Genomic DNA, 16,941 nt, shown 5'->3' on the forward strand with positions numbered 1-16,941 from the left:
ATCCCTCTCTCCCTTTCTTCTTCCCTTCTTTTTCTCCCTCCCCCTCCCTTTCCCTCCCTCCCCTTTCCTCCCTCTTTCTCTTCCTTCCTCCCTCCCTATCCCCTTTCCTTCCCTCTCTTCTCTCTTCCTATCTACCTCCTTTCCTTCTCTCTTCCCCTATCTCTTTTATTGTCTCCCTCTCTCCTCTCCCTCTTCTACACTGAGCAATGACTGGGCCTTGACTCAGCCCCAGAAGTACTTGCGAGGCTGCAGTACTCTGGACAAAATGCAGAACCTCTCACGTACAAAGCAGATGCTGTCACCTGAACCTCACCCCGCCCCCTCAGCAGCATTTAAAATGCTCCTTTTGGGGAGCAGAGAGATAGGACAGGGGTTAAGTTCCTTACCTTGCACGCAGCTGACCCTAGTTCCTTCCTCAGCACTGCATATGGAGCCCTAGCACCGCCAAGAGTGCCCCTGAGCCAGGATTGATCCTGAGCACTGAGGATATGGCCCCTACACCAAACCACACCAAGACAAATCCAAGGCTGACTTCTCCCTTTGGAGAACCTGGGCACAGCCAGGCTGGGACCCCCTCCCAGGCCCTCAGTCCCATCTCCCCTTTCCCCACCTTCCTTGCCCTCCTCCCATGGCCCTGGTTGTCAGACACGACCCATCCCCACAGACCCCGGTGCACAGAGCTGCGGGGGCGGGCGTGGATGGGAGCACTGCTCCGCACTCTGCCCCTGCAGCTGCCGCCCGGCCCCAACCCTGAAGCAGAACTCTCCCGAGGCCTCTTGGGAGGAGGGTGAGCGAGGAGCGGGGCACGCGGCAGCTCTGGCGGGCAGAAAGCAAACGGCTCAGATGGTGGCAGGCTGCGTTTTATTCATGGTTGATTTAAACACTCTTCATGTCCGTTGCTCAGAAAAATAAATGTATTGTTTAAGAAACCCTGCAGGCTTGTCCACGTGCTCCCGCGCCTCCTGAGAGAACACAGCGGGTAGAAGACGGTTGGTCGGGCCAGAGGCGCCTCCCCAGGGAGGGCCAGTCAGGGCAGAGCCCTCCGCTGTTCTCTGGGCAAGACCCCTGGGGGACCCCGCCTGGTGGGGGGCGTGGCAGGGCCCTGAAGTTTCCGGGGCTGCTCAGAGAAGAGTCCAGCCCCATGTCCACGTGGACGGGCCCGTCGTGGGGGTCACCGTTGGCCTCAGCGGCTCTGTCTCTCCTTCCCCCACCTACCAGATGTGGAGCCTTCGGCTGCTCCTCAGAGCACGCCCTATGGCTGGAAACAACTCCTGGTGTCCCCGACGCAGCTGCCGAGGCCTTGGTCCCAGAGAAGGTCGTGTGGAATTGTGCTTTTGGTTGGTTGAGATGTGAAAGGCGCAGGAAAACAGAAGCGTGTGGCCACCATCCGCCCGCTCCGCTTCCCTCGGACGCTTCTCCTGCTCCCTGAGCCCGTGCTCAGGGACAGACTGAGGAAAGACGGTGTTCAGGGGCTTTAGCAGCTGTTTCCTGGGGTTTGGCTTTGCCGCCGTCTCTGGCTTCAGTGTCAAACACACAGACATTCAGGGTGTGCGCAGACGCCCCAGGACCGAGAGAACTCTCCAGGCCCTTCTAGATAGCCAGCCAGGAAGCCACAGTGGAAAATATACCTAGAAAGAAACCAGGAAAACTGGGGTGGGGACATAGCGACATGCTCAAGGCCTCAACGTGATCCTCCTGCCCCCTGGCACAGAGGGCGGGCCTGAGCACCCAGCCCTGAGCCTATGATTGCCGGAACAAACGCCACTGGGAGGGCCAGCTGTCCCTCAGCACTGCTGGGAAGACACCCCTACAAAAAAGAACAAAAGGAAGTTTGGTGCATGTGTTGCATGTAACCCAGGGCCTCATACACGCAAAACCTGAGCTCCACCCCTGAGCTATGGTACCAATGAAATCGCTCTTTCCCGTGTGCTCAGACTCAGTTCTCCTCAAAGAAAGGGGTTGGTAAGTCTTTGAAAGGTTCCGTGTGTGTGTATGTATATGTGCATGTGTGTATGCACATGTGTGTGCATGTGTGGATATGCTCATGTGTACATGTGTGTTTGTGTGTGGATATACGTGTATGCATGTGTGGGTGTGCATGTGTGTATGCATGTGCATGCATGTGCTCATGTGTGTATGTGCGTGTGTGCTCATGTGTGTGCATGTGTGTGTGTATGTGTATGTGCATGTGTGCATGCATATGTGCACATGTGTGTGCATGTGTGTATGTGTATGGGAGTCTGTGTATGTGTGTGTACATGTGTGTGCATGTGTGCATGTATAGATATGTGTATGGATGTGTGTGTATGAGTGTGTGTGTGTGTGTGTATGTGGTGCTGTGGTGTGATGCTCGAATGCTCAGTTACCGTCTGCATTTCCATAAGTACTTTTGACTTCTCCATCAGGCCTGGCAGCTCTGGCCTGAGTCAGGGGCCCAGGAGTGGACCCCTGGCCTGGGCCAGCAGGAGCAAGAAGGGGATATCCTTCCTGTGCACTCCAGACGCCTGCCGAGACCTTCCCGTTGTGGCTCCTGAGGGGGGCCTGAGGCTCGGAGGCATTTCCTACGGACCCGACGCTGGGGTCTGCCTCAGCTACCAACTGCTCCTCAGACTGGAGACCCCCAGGAGGGCTGGGAGGGGGCAAACAATCCGGGGCTCAGAAGGGCCCGTAGTCCACAGAGCAAAGGGCCAGCGCACTCCTTGCAGCAGCTGCCAGCCGAGCCCTGTGGGGTGTGGGCACAGGAGCCCAGCTTTCGCGGTCCAGCAGGTGCGGCTGCTGAGGTGTGGGCCCTCCGGCCCAAAGGCAAGGAAAGGTGGACTGAGACCCATGGGTGGGCAGGGGCAGGGCTCACGGGCTCCTTGGAGGCCTGGCCCTGTATGAGTGTGTGTGTGTGTGTGTGTGTGTGTGTGTGTGTGTGTGTGTGTGTGTGTGTGTGTGTGTATGTGGTGCTGTGGTGTGATGCTCGAATGCTCAGTTACCATCTGCATTTCCATAAGTACTTTTGACTTCTCTATCAGGCCTGGCAGCTCTGGCCTGAGTCAGAGCTGCCTCCGGGGTAGGGAAGAGGCTCCCTCCCCCACCTCCAGACCACGGTCCCGGTCCCAGGTCCTCCCTGACCTCTGGCGATTGGCCAAAGCCAGGCCAGGCCAGGGCAGCAGCCAGCTATGACTGGGGCCGCTGTGACCGCGGCGTCTTGGAGATGAGTTTCCTTCATGGGTACAGGCTCTGTCTCTGGAGCTGGGCCAAGGGCACACCCACGAGCCTGTCCACTCCTCAGCCCACAGGCCGGCTCGGTGGTCGGGCACAGAAAACCTCCCATGGGCCGGAGCGACAGCACATTGGGTGGGGTGTTTGCCTTGCACGTGGCCGACCCTAGTTCGATCCCCACCATCCCATATGGTCCCCCGAGCACCACCAGGAGTAATTCCTGAGTGCAGAGCCAGGAGTAATCCCTGAGCATCTCTGGGTGTGGCCCAAAAAGAAAAAAAAAAAAACCCTCCTAGCTGGCCCTCTGCAAGTGTGTCCTGTGGGGTTTCTCGGCCTTGCAGCTTCCTGGGCCACTCTGGGCCTGGGCTCAAACACAGCCCCGGCCCATCAGAACCCCCAACAGGAACGGGGTCGGGGGGCACTCAGAAGGGCTTCCGCCTTCCTGCTGCAAACTGGACAGTGAAAGGGGAGGTGACACACACCTGCAGGGGTGTCTTAGAACATGTCTGTTTACGACTGTGTGTCTATGTGAGCGTGTGAATGTGTGAGATTGCATGTATGTAAATGTGTCTGTGTGTCTGCATAAGTGACCATGTGAGACTGTGTGTGAGTATATGACTGTGTCTGAGTATGTGAATGTGTCTATATGAGCATGTGAATATGCATGAGTGTACAGAAGTATGTTTATGTGTGTGTGAGCATGTGTATGTGTATGAGCATGTGAATGTATGAGCATGTGAATATGTATGAGTATGTGAGTGTATGTGCGTATGAGCATGAGTGTTTGAGTGAGTATGTATGAGCATGTGAATGTATGAGTGTGTGAATGTGTGAGCATGTGACTATGTATGTGTGAATATGTGTGAGCGTGTTACTATAAGTGTGAGCTTGTGAATGTGTGTGTGTGTGTGTGTGTGTGTGTGTGTGTGTGTGTGTGTCCCAGGCACAGGTGTTGGGTGCTTTTCTGAGACCTTTTGTCAGAGTCAGTTGGTGGGTCACACTGTGTCTGACTAAACTCAGGCATTCGTCCTTGGGATTGTCATCTTTTTAGATGAGAGAAATGAGCCCCAAGAGTCCAAGCCCCAGTGAGGCAGTTTCTGGCTTCCCTACCAGGTCCATGGCTCTGGTGACAGGGAGGGCTGTGGAGAACCTGTCGCGTTGCTTGATGGCCATCCAAGGCCAAACTCTGGCCCCCGGACACCTTTGCTCCAGCTGCCTACCAGCTCCCGCCCCGTGGCCGCCTCTGCCTCCCCACGGACTGAGGGGAGAAGGGCCTGAAACTCAGCAGGCCCAGGCAGGCTTAGAATGAGCCGGGTCCTGAACACAGTGGGGGCTGGAGCCAAATTCTCTGCCATGCGCGGGATGGTGGCGTGGGGGTCCTGAGGGTGGAGCCTGGTTTGGAGAAGAGGCAAGTCTGCCAGGAGGCGGCGGCAGTCTCTGAAAGGAGCAGAAGCGAACCGAACAACAGCAAACACTGCGACCGTGCGACAGGCCTCCCCACCTAGGGCAGTCTTCCCGGGGACGATGCTTGTGCAGGGCAGGCGTGTTAGGGGTACCAGCCATCAGCCCGGAGCAGAGACAGGGGTCTCCTGCCCAGAGGCCACCCCGACTCTCTCTCGTTCCAACGGCTGCTTGCTTGTGGTTCATGGCATGGGCTGCAGGCTGAGAAGGGCCGCTGGGGCCCCTCGCCACTCCAGATCTCGGGGGAAATGGCACCCTAGGGGCTGGCTGTTGCATAATCACCCGCTCGTGTGTAGGGCTGTTCTATAAATATCTGGGAGGCGACATATGGCCGTCCCCACCCCCACCTGTCAAAACTGTGACTACAGCACTCTGACACCAGAAGGCAGGGGAGGCTGGGCCAGGACTCGAAATGCTGCAGAGGTAATTCTCGACATGGCGAAGGGGCCCCATATGCTCTGGGGTTGCCAGCTGCCTACAGGCTGGAGGACAGGGCTGAGCGCCAGTCTGCCAAATCCTCATGCCGGGTGGCGCTCCTGAGTGCCACTCTGTCTCTCCGGGAAAAATGCTCTGGGGACCAGAGTTTTCCAAACAGAGGACACAAACGGGAAAACAGGCTACTCCCGCCTCCCTGCAAGCTACCTTGGATAACACCAGGCCTGGCCAAACAGTATTTTTTTTTTAAAACTGGTTTTGGTTTTTTCTTCACTCTCTTTTTGGTTACATTTTATTGGGTAAAGCGCCAGCTTTCTTCACCACGTGAAGATCGAGAAAGAAAGCGCGGGTCAGAGAGAGGGAAGGCAAAGCCCGGCGCGCCCCGCGGGCGGGGGCCCGGCGTCTACCGCGACGCACTGGTCTCGGCCAGGCGGTTGTTCATGATGCCCAGCGCGCCCACGCCGCCCGAGAAGCCGTTCTGGCGCGCGTCCACGCAGGCGCCGCGCGGGTGGCCGTTGGCCGTCTCGGACAGCTGCTTCTGCAGCAGCGCCAGGGACACCTTGCTGGAGGCCGTGAGGTCGCGCATGGAGATGAGCTCGCCGGACAGGCGGCGGCCGTCGGTGTCGGCGGGCACGGGGCCCAGCGCGGGGCCCAGCGCGGCCAGGCGGCGGCGCAGCCGGGCTCCGCGGGGCAGCGCGTTGCGCCGGGCCAGGGGCGCGCCGGGCGCCGGGCAGCAGCGCGCGCAGCAGCGGCAGCTCAGCTTGCGCAGCATCCAGTTGAGCACCTGCTTGATGAGGATGGAGACGACATTGAAGAGCGAGTAGATGCAGCAGACGCCCAGCAGGATGAAGAGGAAGTTGCCCAGGCGGTAGAGCCCCTGGTTCCGGTAGGCGGCCTGCTGGCTGCTCACCAGGTCCCCGAAGCCGATGGTGCTGAAGGTGACGAAGCAGAAGTAGAGCGAGTCCACGTAGTCCCAGCCCTCCACGCTGGTGTACATGGCCGAGGCGCCGCAGGACAGCAGCACGGCGAAGAGGCCCAGGATGAGCAGCACGTGGTAGACCGAGGGCTTCCAGCCGGCCAGCCCGTCCGCCTCGGACAGCGCCGAGCCGCGGCGCAGCGTGGAGGGCAGGAGGCCGCTGCGGCGCAGCTGGCGCTCGCGGCACGCGCGCATGATGAAAGCCAGCAGCGAGATGATGCGCTCCAGAAAGAGGTTGAAGAACAGGATGGTCCCCGCGCAGCCGAACAGCCCGTAGGCGATGAGGAAGGCCTTGCCGCCCACCGTGGCTGGGGTGGTCATGCCGAAGCCTGTGGGGACAGGGCAGGGTCAGCGCGGCGCGGGCTGGACGGCTCCGCCACCCCCGTCCTCCCCCGCATCGGCCTCCCTGGCTCCTGGTCTTGGCATCCCTAGTGCTAACCTCCCTGTCCGGATGCGCGCCTCAGCTTGGTCGCATGAATGAGACGGGGTGGGTGTGGGGTGGTTCGGGAGGGACCCAGGCGCAGAAACCGATGCCTAGGTGCCACCATGAGGCACCAGTTCTCCTACCCGGTAAATAGGCTTCCTCAGCACCCAGGGCACAGGTGGGCAGCCAGCCTGCCAGGGTTGGGCCAGGGCTGGCACAGCAGGGACCCTGCCGGCTTTCCAGTCCATGTTTTCTAACTGTCGCTGGAAAGGATTATTTTGGGGCTGGAGAGAGAGGACAGCCTGGAGGCATTTGCCTTGCATACAGCCAACCTGGGTTCGATTCCTGGCACCCCGCAGGCCTCCTGAGCCAGGAGTGATCCCTGACTTTCAGGGACCCTCGAGAACCGTCACATGTGCTCCAAAAACCAGAAAGAAAAAAACAAAAGAAGAAAAAAATGTCCGCAGGTGCTGACAGCGTGTCGGACTGACCTGGGTCCTACCCCGGCACTCCACATGGTCCTTGAGCCCCGCCAGGAGTGACCTCCGAGCTCAGACCCTCGAGTAAGCCTTGAGCATGGCCCTACTTGTCCCCCTCAAACTCTCCCACCAAGAAAAAAGAAAAGAAAAGAATTGCTGGTTCCACAATGCTGCCCTGCTGGTACCAGGCCCCAGGGTGCAACCTGTTTGAGCACCTTGAGGGAAGGAGTGTGACCCCCAGGAGCACCTGAGGGCACGAAAAAAGGAGCAGCCCAGGAGCACTGCAGCCCAGTGTGGGAGCACCATGGGCAAGAGTGAGTGAACCCAACCCAGCAGCATCCAGGGAGGGGGGAGGGGGAGAAATGAGTGAATGAACTGAGGAGATGGGGATGTGCCCACAGCCTAGAGTGGGTGAGCTCATCTTGGAGTCAGCTCCTTGTCGCCCAAGGATCGATGCTCACACTTGTGACAGAAGGTTTTGGCCCTGTCGGGCCCATTATTGTTCTGAATTTGAACAGTCCATTTTTTTTCTTTTTGGTTTCTGTGTCACACCAGGTGATGCTCAGGGGTTACTACTCGCTCTGCACTCAGGAGTTGCTCGTTGTAGAGCTCAGGGGACTACATGGGATGCTGGAGATCAAACCATCAAACTGGGCCAGCTGTGTACAAGGCAAGTGCCCTACTCACTGCATTACCTCTCTGGTCTCTCAAAACATTCTTAACTTACCATTTGTTCAAAGAATGATCTTTGAGGGGAGGGCTTTTTTTTGGTTTTGGGTTTTTTTTTTTTTTTTTTTTGGCTTTTCGGGTCACACCCAGTGATGCTCAGGGTCACACCTAGTGATGCTCCTGTCTCTGCACTCAGGAATTACTCCTGGAAGTGCTTGGAAGACCATATGGGGTGCTGGGGATTGAATCTGGGTTGGCCACATGCAAGGCAAACGCCCTACCCACTGTCCTATCGCTACTGTCCTGGTGTTTGTTTGTTTGTTTGTGTTCAGTTTAGCACTCTGATCTGGAATTGTTGGACCACCAGGACTTGTGGGGGAGGGGACACACACTATTGGAGATCAAACTTGGGACCTCACCCATGCTAGAGATAGCGCTACCCCTTGAGCTATCTTTCTGGACCTCAAGGGAGATTCTTCATCTGTGCAGCAGGCATGGCTTCTTAGTAGCATGCTCTGTGTGTGCGTCTGAGCCTATGTAGTGGTGCTGCCTCTGAACCTGCTCTCTACCTGCCACCGACTCTGGCCATTTTTTGTGGGTCCCATGGCTGCCTGCATCTGGTTCTGAGCGGCTGAGCCTTTCGGGAGAGTCTGAGCTGAAATGGACCATCAAGTCTGAGCAGAGGCGTCTGCAGAGCGCTCCAGGCACCTCGCTTACAAGGTCAGGGGGCTGCCTGTGTCCGAGCATCAGAAGGGCCAGCGCTGGGAAAGGGGCTTGGGGAGAAAAGTTTTGTTTCCCTTGGCTTGCAATTTCACAAACGGCCAGAGAGTATTTCCCCCTCACGGGTCAGTCTTTAAACTTACAGGCTAATGGTTGTCAGATCCCCTGAAGGAGCTTCTGATATCATCTTCATCTTACATTAAATGACTCAGGTTAGGAGAAACTCTCATGACCTTAGTGGGTGTGGGAAAAGATTCAGAATTTGGCTCAATGGGAGAGAAATCTGAACTGGCAGTATGCTCGGGCACTCAGTGGGAAAGTTTTGGTCGACTTTATTGCTTGGGGAACAGCACAGCTGGCAGTGTTTGGGCCTTTCTCTTGGCTCAGTGCTCAGGAGTTGTTCCCTATGCACCTCAGGATCTAACTGCATTTTCTGCATGTATTCTAGCCTGATGAGTTATCTCCCTGTCATAAATTTTGCTACATTGGAAAGGCAGGCTCAAGATCTTAAATTTATAAGGAAATGACCTTTAAATCTACATGGCTATCAGCAAAAGCGTGTGGGGGTTGGGGTAATTGGTAAAATGTCCTAGATTGAGAATCCAGTGGCTGCATCCTAATTCATAGCCTATTTATACAAGAGAATGCTATACGAAATTAAAATAGCCTAAATCACCCCTACTTGCAAAATCAAGGATGACTCTCTCAAAAGGATGTTAGAAGAAAGGGAGAGTATAGCAGGAAGGGAGCTTGTGTTGCATGCAGCTGACCTGGGTTCGATCCTCAGTATCTCATATGGTCCCCAAGCACTGCCAGGAGTGATTCATGAGTGCAGAGCCAGGAGTAACTCCTGAGCGTTGCCGGGTGTGACCCCCCCCCAAAAAAAATACCTCCAAATAAAATCTGTTTTACTTCAAAAAAGAAAAAGAAAGAGATATATATGATAACCTCTCAGTTCAGTACCTATATTGCAAACTATAATGTATAATGGCCAGAAAGAAACAGAGAGAGAGAGAGAGAGAGAGAGAGTCAGAGGGGCGGCGGGTCCTGCCTGCCATAGGGGCAGGCTGGGTGTAGGCAGGTGGGGAGAGTGTCAGGAGGGAGGGAACTGGGGGGACACTGGTGCTGGGAAATGTAGACTGGTGAAGGGATGAATACTGGAATACTGCATGACTAAAACCCAATCCTGAGCAACGTTGTAACTGTGTATCTCAATTTTTTAAAAAATAGGGGCCAGTGATGTGGCTTATAAAACCTATGCCGTGTATGTGGGCAGCTCCAGGTTTGATCAGCCACATCACACACACACACACACACACACACACACACACACACACACACACACACACACCAGAAATGGAGTTTCCTCTGGGAGTGGCAGGAAGCTGTGGTTGGAACCCGGGGGGCTCAGTGATGCTAGAAATGTTGCACTGACCCCGTGACTATTCACTGTATCATCTCTCAAGTAATGTGCTTTGTGACAGCTTGCCTTTGTACTCATGATGGACCTTTAAGAAACTCATAGACAGTGGATCTTATTTATTTCTGTTTCTTGGGGCCACACCTGGCAGTGCCCAGGGCTTACTCTTGTGTGGCTCATGGGACCCGTTGGCGTGCTGAGGATCAAACCCAGACAGGTGCAAGGCATGTGCCCTACCTGCTGCACAACAGCTCCAGCCCAATTTTGTTTGTTTTTGAGCCACACCTGGAAGTACTCAGGGATGACTCCTGGCTCCTCACTCAGGGATCACTCCTGGTGGTGCTCGGAGAGTCATACAGGGAGCCAGGATCACGCCCAGGCTGGCTAAGTACAAGGCAAACTCTTCCCAATACACCATCTCGTGGCACTGATTTCTCTTATTTTTCTGTTTTTTGGTTTGGGGCCATCCCCAGCCGTAGTCAGGTATTCCCAGCAAGACTCTCCCCGACCCCTACGGCAGTTGTTTTGGCTTTGACTTTTTGATTTTGGGGGGGCCATTCCTGGAGGTGCTCAGGGATTACTCCTGGCTCTGTGCTCAGGGCTCACTACTTCGAGGTCTGGGGCACCACCTAGGGTGCTGGGGATCCCATTTAAGTCAGCCGTGTGCGAGGCAAGCTCTCCAGCCCCTACAGGTGCTGATATTGATTGAAAAGGAAAGTTGTTGTTGGAAAACTCCAACAGCTATTCGAGATAGTAAAGAACTCAAAAGTACGGTTTTGGGGAGAAGGGAGTCTCCCCAGGGGTGCTTGGAGGTCTGCGGCCCCCCCAGCAATACAAAGCCCAGTAGTGCTCACCGCCCCAGAACCCAGCAGTGCTGGAGCAGGCCGGGGCAATTATCCCTAGCGGGGGTTCTGCTTGGGGCCTCAAAAAAGTGAGGCGCGAGTCCCACCATGCCGGGTTGTTTCCCTAACCCCAAGGGGAGGGTTTATTTGTTTGGTGGGCGGGTTTGGGTGCCACACCCTGTAAGACTCAGTGTTGTCATCAAGACTCCCCCCCACAAAGCACTGTGAGGAAGATGGAGCTGTTTGCTGTGTGGGCGCCTGTAGCCACAGGTTCATGTAGATTTGTCCCCATCAATAGTGCCAGCCTGGCATGTCGAGTCTCTCTTCATCTCCCCAGCAGCCTGTGAGGAAGACTCACACCTCCCCCCAAAGCCCCGCTCAAGGGGGACTGTGGAAGAGGAAGCTGCAGGCCGAGAGGTTAAGTGGTGCCTGAAGCCCACAGCTCAGAGCCGGGAAAGCTGAGACAGGGCCCCGATCTGTGGGTGTCAGGAGACTGTTCTCTCCACCCCAGACATCTCAGAGCAGCCCAACCTGGGTTCCCTGCCCCAAACCTCCCTGCAGCCCGCAGGCCTGGTGGCCAGAGCACGACCCCCGGCATGGCCAGTCTGGCCATGGCCCCCATGTCCAGCAGTGCTGTTCCCTCTGCCGCCTCTCCACACTCCATTTCCGGGGGCTCAGGCACTGCCTCCCCTGGGAGACCCATCAGGGCCCATCAGAATGGGGACTTCGGGTCCAAAATAAGACACAATGTTTGGTGACATGGGGGTGGGGCAGGCCCTCAGCAGTGCTCAGGGATTACTCTTGGCTGTGCTCAGGTGACCATCTAGGGTGCTGGGGACCCAACCTGGGTGAGCAAGGCCATCACCCTCCCCACTGGACCATCTGTCTGGCCCTGACTCAGAATGCTGCCGCGTTCCCTGGCCAGGATGATGGGGCCTGTCAGGTCAGGAGGGTCTGACAGCACGAAGTGGACAATGGAGCCGTCCGCTTCAGGACCAGCCCAGGAGAGATGGCAAGGGGATAGTCCTCCCCACGGGCCCCAGGGTGAGGCATGTCGGGGGGGTGTATGCAGCCTGTTGCCTCATCCCTTGCTCCCAAGAATGACGGGCCAGTTACCCGAGCCCATGTGCTGCCTGTGTCCTCGTGGCCGAGCACATGGGCTGCTGCATCTCCCCTCTTGAGACGTGGACTTTCATGCTTTCCTGATGCTGGGGTGTGCAGGGCTCTCTCCGCCCTTGGAGAAGCCCGGCTCTCTCTTGAGCAAGTTACTCTCCACTCTCCCACTTTCTGTTCCTCCTCCCCTTCAAAAACCTCCAAATAAAATCTGTTTTACTAGAAAAAAAAAAAGAGAGAGAGAGGGAAAGAGAAGAATGATGGACCAATTGCCACAGGCACTGCCAAGCTGGGGGGAGTTGAGCTGGCCCTGGCGTGGGGCCTTGAAGCTTCAGCTGGAGAAAGGCAAACTGTCACCCAAGAACCCGCTCCTCCAGCCGCCCTCGCAGAGGCGTGATGGGTCCACAGGTTCGCACCCAGCCTGCTATTTTGTTTATGCCACAATCGATCTGCCACCCTGTTTGCAAAGAGCAGACCTTGGGCGCTTTATTATGCCACTCTGACAGAAGCTGTGAAGCTCCCACGGCCTGACTGGTGCCGCCTTCGCCAACGGGGCCCCAGTGACAGGACGTTGGGGTTCAGCCCACAGAGCCTGGGAACAAGAAGGGGGCAGGACTGACGTGTACCAGGGGCCCCTGAGCGAGCCTCAGAGCAGAACAGGATCCAAATCCCCCAGACACTGTGCGGGTGCCGTGAACCCCCCACTAGCCCCGACTGTGCGGCCAAGGGAGGTACAGGCATGGGGGGTCCACAGGGAGTCTCGGCCCACCCCTTCTCCCGTCTGGTCTGCAGCGTCAATCTGCAAGGAAGGAGAGACTCCGATCCAGGTTCCTTTGAGAGTAGAGGGAGACTGCTGATAACCGTCCCGGGTGCCCTGTATAAACCGTGTAGTTCCAAGCCACGAGGACGTCTGATTAAAATGCTGACTAGGGGGCTGGAGAGACGACAGGCATGAAGGTGCTTGCCTGGCATGCGGTTAACCCCGATTTGAGCCCTGACATGGCATATGGGCCCTGGTTCCCCGCCAACACAGAGACAGGAATAAGCCCTGGACACCACTGAATGCGGCTCATTCCTCCCTCAGTAGAGTCAGAAGAGGCCCCAGAAACTTGCACTTTACCCACGCTCCACAGGTGATTCTTGTGCAGTTGGGCTGAAGGCTCTGATGGTATGAAAGGATCTCCCAATATATCCCTCATCAGTCTACTCTCGGCATTTCACCACTTGTATATATTTTGATTTAGAGCTAGAGAGGTAGTAAAAGAGTAAGGTGCTTGGCTGGCCTGTGGCTGACTTGAGTTTGGTCCCCACCCCAGTATGGTGCCCTGCCAGGAGTGATCTTTGAGCACTGTTGGGTGTGACCCCCAAATTAAATTTTGTCTTTCATTTAAATTGTGGCTGGAGTGATAGCACAGTGGGTGGGGCCTTGCACGTAGCCGACCCAGGTTCAATTCCTCCATCCCTCTTGGAGAGCCCAGCAAGCTACCGAGAGGGTAGCTCGCCCTCATGGCAGAGCCTGGCAAGCTACCCGTCGTGTATTCGATATGTGAAAACCAGTAACAAGTCTCACAATGAGAGACGTTACTGGTGCCCACTGAAGCAAATCAATGAACAACAGGATGATAGTGACAGTGACTCAGTTACTGCTTGCCCTCCATGTGACCTCACAGTGGCTCCACCAGCAAGTTTGGGCTGCATTTATCTAGTCCAATCAGGAGAATGGGAAATCCAGCTTTTCACTCAGGTTGGAGCCAAGGACAGTTGAAGCAGCACATCTCTGTGGCTCAGAAATGTGATTGGCCCGGCCAAGCCAATCGGATGAAAGAGAGCCTCCATCCAGGCTGAAAGCGTCTCACTTTAGAAAGAGCTGTGGATTAGGAGAGAAGCCCACCTTCAGATAATGAGACTGATACTGCAGAAGGCTGATGGAAACAGCCCAGAGGAGACCGCTCCACTACCCGCCTGAGCTGCTGAATCAAACTGACGGTGCCGTCTGCCCTACTTCTGCATCTCCAGCCGCCAACGCCCATAAATCCCTCTTCCCGCTTGAACTTTCTGCAGCCCAAAACGCCGCATCGGTGTGGCTTGCTGAGCAGCACGGAGCCGAGTAAAGGCTCGAACCCAAAAGGTTCACGTCTACTGTGGTCTCTATGATGGAAACAAGCCTCTCATGAACTGCTCTGAGCCCCGCCTGGCGAGGCAAACATTCTTTGTAAGTTGTAATTCACTGTGTTGAAGGATATTCCTCAAGATGAGATAACAGACATCATGGGAAGTGAGAATTCCCATGGTTATAAAAAGAAAGAAAATGAAACAAGTCTATTTATTGCAGGACTTTTCCTAGCCCTTAAAGTGCTCTTGCAATTTATAAATTCAAGATGGGGGTGTGGGGGGGATTGCTATTCTAACTGATGCTAGCTAGTATTCCCTAAACCAACATGGCCATAGAATTAAGTTTGGGGGGATACATAGCTGGCAATGTTCTGTGCTGGGGTGTTCAACAACATTCTGTGTTTAGTGTGGTGCTGACGGGTAAACCTGGGTCTCCTGCATGCAAAGAAACCTCGCCCCACAGAACCTCGAAGAATGTTTTAATCACCTCAGGTATGTTGAGAGTTTTGAAGAGTTTTCTTTGGGAAATACTCTACACTAATAAAGAATCAGGGAAGAAACTCTTAAAAGTCAGTATGAGGAGTTGGGGTTGCTAATGCAATAGTACAGCAGGCAGGGCGTTAGCCTTCCATGCAGCCAACCCAGGTTCGATCCCAGCATCCTATATGGTCCCCCAAGCACCATCAGGTGATTTCTAAGTGCAGATCCAGGAGTAAGTCCTGAGCATCACCAGGTATGGCCCAAAGACATAAACAAAATTTTGTCAAAGGAGCTTCCACATTAAAAAACAAAATAAAATGTGGCTGCACTTAGGACATCCTGGTGTACAGAAAGTGTTTAAACTGTGTTGAGTGCATGAATATAGACTCTTCCTCTACCTGTCTGAAGTTGAGATTCTTAAACTATATTGTTTAGGGTCCATCTGGAGATCGTGTATGGTCTGGGGTGGAGGAATCGGGATTCTGCACTTCTAATGTGGTGTTGTCACTGCAGTGGAACAGTGAAACCCATTCTGAACAGCTCACGTAGACAGCTAATAGGGGACTCAGAACCCCCCAAAAGTAGAGGTTGATAGCAAATGGTTATTTGGAACCAGGATGCCCAGGTTGGAATCCTAGCTTTGTCAATCCTATTCTGTATCTTTGAGAAAATTAATTAACCTCTCTGTGACTCAGCAGTCTTATCTCTAAGGTGGATGTAATATACCAAGCTCAATAATTTGGTATCACAATGAAGTGATATCTGCAAAATGCTTAAGACAATGCCTAGGTGTTGGAACCGTGTCTTTAATAAAGGTTCAGCAGCATCATTCTTGCTAATCTAGAATGAACAAGGGAATGTTGTATAAAGTATGCACTAGTTGGGCTGGGGATGCGGTCCAAGGATTAAGGCACTTGCCTTGCATGTGGCTCACAATGATTCATCTCAAAGCACTGTAGGTCCCCCAAGCACTTCCAGGAGTAATCTCCAAGCGCAGAGCTAGGAGTCAGCCCCGAGCACAGCCCAGAACACAGTCGCCCCCAAAGAAGCCAACAGGGTCTGCACTGATGGCGATTAGTTGACAGCTGAAAGTAAATATTTCAAGCATCTCTGCAATGAAGACTCAGCTATTGGAGACAAGGAGAAAGCCGAGGGTGGGGCCACAGGGCAGGGCAAGGACTCATCAGAAGGCCCCGTTATATCTGTGAGTTTGAGGCCCAGGAGGCAGTACTGTGGGTAGGGTGCTTGCCTTGCACAAAGCCAACCGGGTTCAACCCTAGGCATCCTATACGGCCCCAAGCTCTGCAAGGAGTGATCCCTGAGCCAGGAGAGAGCCCTGAGCATCGCTGGGTGTGACCCCCAAACAAAAGAAGCTCAACGGCTGGCCACAGGCTGCTCAGTGGCGGCGGCTGACCCGTCACCCACAGGAGCAGAGGGAGGATTCTGGCCCAGGTGCATGGAGGAGGGGGAGGGGGAGCACCAAGAGGGTCTGGGGCAGAGAGAACTTTCAAGCACAGGAGCCCCTGCTGGACACCTCCAGGCTGCCCGCCGTATCATTCTCCAAGCGACTCCTCCAGGAAGGCCACCGAGCAGCCTGGAGAAGCCCCATACCTTCTGTGAGAGCTGAGAGGAAAGCCAGGAAAGTCCTTGGAGCACCTGAGACAAATGGGGGTGTGGACGGGGACAACTCGGCTCTGCCTGGCCGGTGCCGAGGCGCCCGCCCGATGCAGGCAGCCACTGCCTTTCACTCATCCTGTCCTCGTGTCTCTGACATCAGGGACCGTCTTACCATCGACGGCCAGACGCTGCTTACTTGGTAGTATTCTAATGATCTTTTTAGTGTCTGGGGGAGGAAGAATTTGGGCCACATCCTTTGGTGCTCTGGGCTACTCCTGACTCTGTGCTTGGTGCTCTGCCCTGCATTGTTCAGGCTCCATCTCTGGTAGCGGGGAGCAAACCATGAAAGGCGGATCACTTATCTCTACTATCTCTCTGGTCCCATTAAAAACCTCTTTTAAAAGTGAAGTAAAAGTCTTTAAAGAAATTTACGAAGGGAAATGAAATGGGAGAGAAAGAAGGAGAAAACACGGGCTTCTCCGGAGTGGAAAATGTCCCTATTTTTAAAAAAGTTTGATTTTGTCTTTGGGCTACACCTGACTGTGTTCAGGGTTTCCTCCTGGCTCTGAGCTCAGGGATCACTTCTGACAGTGCTCAGGAGATCATATCGGTGTCAGGGATTGAACAGGGGTCAGCTCTATACAAGACAAAATGACTAGCCCTGTACTATCTCTCCAGCCCCCATTTAAATGTCTTAATAGTTCATAATAGTGGTGCATTTGTAAAAGATGGTGTCTTACATTGATGGACAACAGTGGGGATTTTTATTACCCTCGTTTGCGAAAGCAGTTAACTGAGTCACATTTAATAAATACACTGAACTCTCTCTCTTTCTCTGCTTTTTTTGGGTCACACCTGGAGATGCACAGGGGTTACTCCTGGCTCTGCACTGAGGAATTACTCCTGGCAGTGCTCAGGGGACCCTATGGGATGCTGGGAATCAAACCCGGGTCTGCCGCATGCAAGGCAAACGCTATCGCTCCAGC

General features: G+C 54.7%; 1 protein-coding gene across 1 annotated transcript in view; it reads right to left on the reverse strand.

The window, feature by feature from the left end:
* Positions 1-844: 844 nt before the first annotated feature.
* The window catches only part of KCNK12 (potassium two pore domain channel subfamily K member 12), a 48,515-nt gene continuing 32,418 nt past the window's right edge, over positions 845-16,941 (reverse strand). Inside the window, exon 2 of the mRNA XM_055120282.1 lies at positions 845-6,408. Within this exon, the coding sequence (XP_054976257.1) occupies positions 5,507-6,408 (902 nt within the window). The 3' untranslated portion in view covers positions 845-5,506. The remainder of the gene's footprint in view (positions 6,409-16,941) is intronic.

The sequence above is a fragment of the Sorex araneus genome, chromosome X (assembly GCF_027595985.1).
Source record: "Sorex araneus isolate mSorAra2 chromosome X, mSorAra2.pri, whole genome shotgun sequence".
Taxonomy (NCBI): Eukaryota; Metazoa; Chordata; class Mammalia; order Eulipotyphla; family Soricidae; genus Sorex; species Sorex araneus.